The sequence below is a fragment of the Nothoprocta perdicaria genome, unplaced genomic scaffold, assembly GCF_003342845.1.
Source record: "Nothoprocta perdicaria isolate Ctin4 unplaced genomic scaffold, notPer1 scaffold_107, whole genome shotgun sequence".
Taxonomy (NCBI): domain Eukaryota; kingdom Metazoa; phylum Chordata; class Aves; order Tinamiformes; family Tinamidae; genus Nothoprocta; species Nothoprocta perdicaria.
In genome coordinates this window covers 1872224-1877339 of record NW_020454172.1, presented here as the reverse complement: position 1 = coordinate 1877339, position 5116 = coordinate 1872224, and the positions used below count along the sequence as shown (strand labels likewise).

Genomic DNA, 5116 nt, shown 5'->3' with positions numbered 1-5116 from the left:
CGGAGGCCGCGGGGCTCCGCGCACGGCCTGGCGCTCCCGGCCCGCAGCCGCCTGCCCGGCGCGTTCCCGCGGCGCCGCGGGAGCTGCAGCCACGTCGGGGGCTCTGCTGCAAAGCGGGCACGAGCGAAGCGCACATAGCCGAGCCGCGCAGCGCGGGAACGTGAAACACGGGTGTTGAAAGGGCAAGCAGAAGAGCCCAACTTGCAGCGGTTTTAGAACTTAAACCGGACAGGCAAACGGTTCGCCAAACCCTAGACTTCACCTAGCTCCCTAATTCAGGTGGCTCCTGACACCAGCTTCTCTCTCTCACTCACRGTTTCCAGCTGCCCAAGCCGGGATCCCTAGGGAGGCTGCTTGTTGTGTCCTGGACAGCGGCAGGACAGAGCCCCACACGCGGCTGCAGAAGGACCTGCCGGTACCTCGCAGGGCKCCGAGCGCGGTCCCCAGGGTGGTTGGCACGTCTAGAACAGACCGGGACAGCCGGGCACACCRCAACACGCATGGGCACTGGCACCAGGACACAGGGCCCCGCGGGGCTAAGCTCCCCAGCGCTGCCCCTGTTCCTGGCAAGGAGCCTTGCGTGTCACCTTCAAATACTTCAGTGATTAACACTGCCTAATTCGCTGTTAGATCAGCTTCCATAAGGCCAGTTTTTGCTGGAGTTGATCGTTGAAACTAGGACCAAAGTCATTAGTGACCACAGAGGATGACAGAGATGAGAATGCCCAGGTTTCCCGGGACAGACGTGGGACAGGGAAAAGCAGCGCGGTCGGTCGGGCTGGCTCAGGCTGCTCAGAGTGGCCGGCAGGACAACAGCCTTAAAGAAAAGCTGCGCTTCTGACGCAGCTCTGTGGAGCACGGGGACACGGGCACCGGGTGATCAGCGAAAAGCCACGCATTASAGCTCTATATCTTCTTGAAAAATTATAATCAGAATTGCCCTTTGAAAAGAACAAATACCTCAGAATTTTAATCACAACAGCTTTAGAAATGCATCGGCACTTCTCAAATAATAAAAGAAAGAAATTCAAGTCATACTCTTACATCCTCACACAGGCTGTTCCAATCACTTTACCCCAATGTAATATAATTTCCTGTGATGCAGTGGCTCCATAGCATAAGCACCACCTAATGCTCCCCTGCTAAATACAAGACATTGGCCTAAGAGAAGTGAAACTTGGAAAATCTGGGCCAAATACCCTGGTGACCTGAATGTACAATATGTGTCAGACCACACTAAGGATCGTCCCTATTCAGCTGCAAAACCAAGCAGCTCATCTGAAATCCAGCTCCAGTTCTGTGAAGGCAAAGAAAGCAGCATCTATCAAAGGGTGCGTGTTCCACTGCGAACAGATGCCAGCATAACCTTCAGTGCAGCTAGAGGAAAATTTAGCCCAAGCTTAAAGTTTATGTTCCCAAAGTCACACCAGAGCTATGCTTAAACCCGATACACTAATGATGTGGCATCTGTCACAGTTTTGAGGTCATTGCTTATGACAAAGTGATACATTAGCACTCAGGTTCTCAGGAAATCGTGGGACAACTGACTTCATCAAATTTTGTGGGTGCTAAAAAAGGCAGGTCTCTAAAAAGCAGCAGCAATGAATATGAGAAAGAAGGGTAGTATTTAGCTAAGTGCATAGTAGCAATGCTAAGTATACCCATCACCTTGCATCTCACTGCGCCAATGCACAAGCTATAAATACGAAGCAAGGCACTCACAGATAATAAGAAATGTAGAAGCTGTTTATGAGCATTTAGCAACACGATACAGAACTTTAAGGACTCGGAAAAGTAGGAAACAATTTCAAGCAGAAACTGAAGGAGTAATTCTGGGAAGAAAATAAGTATTTTGACAGAAGAGTTCAGCTAAAACCCAACGGGAACTTGATCACTACAGGAGATTGTTACACACAATAGTTAAAATAAAAAAGAAAGGAAGCAAAACAGTACTGCCAGTCCTAGGCCCACACTTTGATCCAGAAACGACTTCAAGGTGCCACCCAAGGAGTCTTCAGCCACAGATGCTGCAATGTTCAGTGCTCCTCAGCACTGAACCCCATGGCTCAGTCCCAGGCCAAGACTGTGTTTCCAGGACAAGACTCCATCAAACCCCAGGGAGCTGGGCAATTCCTGGGAAAGGGGCAAGACAAAGAAAGAGAAAACAAAATGTCTAGGTCAAGATGGAGCAGGCACAAATTGCTCTGATTGTTAGAGCACTGCAAAGTCCTGGAGAAGACAAGGGATATCCTGAAATAACGGTGAGATGCCTCATGCCAATGCAGAGAGCTAATTAACAAAAGCGCAAACCTAAACTGTGAGGAAATTCTAATAGTCAAAACAAATAGATTCCAGTCAAAGAGCATTTCACAGAAATTCACAATCAAACAGCACACTGTGTGGGATCTAAGTCCGGGCAGGGGTCTCATTTTACTGTCCAGTGAGCTGCAACCAGGCAAGAGAGCTCAGCAAAGCGGTACAAAGTCATCAGCATCACATACAGTCTGCTCATTCCACAGCTCTTCCAGGAAAGCGGGAAATTTCTCAGCTCCCAAAGCTAATTTACTTAAAGGATAAATTTGCAAGATGCTTATAACACGGTTCCTGATCTCTGGATTATCTGTGGGTGCAATTCTCCCACTGTTATTTCTTTCAGTTCTACAAACGTGTATGTTTTGGAAGCCTGTTCTCAGGAGCCAGAGCACACACCGYACCATGAGACAAGTTCTGCAGGAAAGGCTTATAGCAGGACTAAAAATCTGGTACAATAATCCCACTAGAAGATTACATGCATGTAATCTTTTGTAATAAAGTAACTGTGACTATGTCCCAAAAATAAAAGCTAAAATTAAAAAAAAAGAAGAAAATAGTACGTATGTTTCAAAGCACAGCTTTGTGCAGCAGTATGTGTGCCCAAGGGTTCAGTCCTGCATCATGCAAGAAGTCAGGCGACACCAGGCATGGGGCTGCAGCTGTTCATGAGCGCCCAACTAACGCCTTTCTCCACCTCATTACCAGGTACCTATTGTAGGTAGCTATGATTCATTTAGTTTTTAGGTTTCGGCTGAACTATCTCAGCTGGGGTTTTCCCTCACTGTGCACAACGGAGCCGGTCCGAGTCAGCAGCGCACGCTCACCCCTTTCCGCGCGGCACGCTAATTCCTCATGCAGTTAATAAACACAAATTCTCATTAACAGAAMCAGAGTGCAGCCTTTTCCCCTGGCCCTGCATGAAGAAAAGGGAGCAAGGTGATGATGCGAGGAGGAGAAATGGGCTGACCAAGGAATTCCAGGCAAGGAGGTTCCTGAGCATAGTGCAAGCCCAGCACACCCTGCAGATGTGCAGGAATATTTTCTCCAGCTGCGCACACCAACACCTGGGGCTGCAGGAGATGATCCCATGGAGGAGGCAGGCCGGAACGCGGCGGYGTTGCGCCCTGCGAGGTCCTGCCTATGGGCACTGCTGTTCCTTTACCTCGGAGCACCTTCTGCCGACGGAGGCCCTGCTGCCCCTTCGGGCTTGTCTCCATCGCTCCCGTTCAGCTCCTAGGCCACAGCAGGGCTTTGCCTCTGGCCTCTCCTACTCCACTGTTACTTCATGCCCGTCTCAGTCTGTCGCAGGCCTTCTGTTCCGTTCCATTCTCTTCTTACATCTTCCAAACCTGCTTGGATGCCGCCCCGTGCCACACGCTCTCGGTGACCCTGCGCGTGCAGGGGGCTGGACTGGATGATCTCCAAAGGTCCCTTCCAACCTCGAGGACTCTGTGATTCCRAGATTCTGTGATTCTTTCTCAGTTCCACACCCCTCTCACATTATTGCTGTATGGGATGGGACRTGGACAAAGACTTCAGTAGTCCTCACACAACAGAAATGAAACCTTTCTTTGTGAATATTTTGGTGATTTAATGGGATATAAAGCTTGTCTGGGCACACACTCCCTAATGACAGTGAACTCTGGCCGAAACTACATTCCTCGCTGCATTTATTAACAGGCAGCTCCAGCGAGTTTAAACAAGGAGGAAACTCGGGTGCAGGGCCGACCTGGGCGCCGCAGCTCCCCGCGCAGGCGGCAGGTCCCGAACTCGCGGCCCGAGTGCGCGACCGCCATCTTGTCTGCCTCCTCCCTGAGGCCGCGGTCTCCTAGCAACGCGCTGGCTCCAGGGCGCATGCGCGSCGGGCGTTGCGGCGCGGCGCGCATGCGCGGCGCCGTGTCCCGGAAGCGGTGCGGCGGCGCTGTGACACGTCGCAGCGGGTGAGGGGGTCGGGCCGTGCCGGGGGGTCCTGCGGGGCCGGGGGCGGCGCGAGGCGAGGCGGGCTCAGGCGCGGGCTCAGGCGGGGCTCAGGCGCGGGCTCAGGCGGCCCCAGGCGCGGGCTCAGGCGGGCTCAGGCGCGGGCTCAGGCGGGGCTCAGGCGGGGCTCAGGCGGCCGCTCCGCTCCCTTGCAGGTCGCCGACATGTCCGGCTTCGACAGCTTCAACGCCGACTACTTCCAGAGCAGCTACAGCATCGACGAGCAGGGCCAGCCCTACGACTACGGCGGGAGCGACGGCGCCTACAGCCGGTAACCCCGCGGCTACGTGCGCGGTGCCCGTTTTCCTGCGGTTTAGGGGAGAACGTAGGGGCCTGGAAGAGAGGCTCCATAGCCTGGCCGCGGCTCTGGGTGCGCGGCCTCCCTCCCYGCAGCTCTGTGGGAGAGGAGAGCTCGTTGCTGCAGCCGCTCCGCGGGCGCTCGGCGCGCAGGAGGAGCCCGGGCGCTCGCTGAACGAGCCCGCCGCGGCCCCGCGCATCCCTGCGCGGTTGCAGCACATCGTGCAGGCTCCCCGGCCGCGGGAGCGCCGGGCTCCCCGCACCTGTGCGGGCTCGGGCTGAGGGGCTCCCCGCAAGCGACCCGACCCGGGCCTGGCCACGGTGCTCGATGGGGTAGAGCAGGGCGGCAGTGCYGCAGCCCGCCCGAGTGCCGCACACGCACAGAACGGAGAGCTACGTTGGGGATTTTCCTTCCTTATATTCTTATTTTCAGAAGTAAGTTACTGTGGAGGTGTTTGCTGAAGTCTCTATGTATCTCAGGCTAGGAAATGGTTAGTGGCAAGAACAGCTTTTTGCTTTTTTTTTTTTT

At 54.0% G+C, this 5116-nt stretch overlaps 1 protein-coding gene across 1 annotated transcript in view; it reads left to right on the top strand.

Moving 5' to 3' along the window:
- Positions 1–4209: 4209 nt before the first annotated feature.
- YIPF5 (Yip1 domain family member 5) overlaps positions 4210–5116 on the top strand; it is a 6817-nt gene continuing 5910 nt past the window's right edge. Inside the window, exons 1-2 of the mRNA XM_026046218.1 lie at positions 4210–4253; positions 4446–4561. Coding sequence (XP_025902003.1) covers positions 4455–4561 — 107 coding nt within the window. The 5' untranslated portion in view covers positions 4210–4253; positions 4446–4454. The remainder of the gene's footprint in view (positions 4254–4445; positions 4562–5116) is intronic.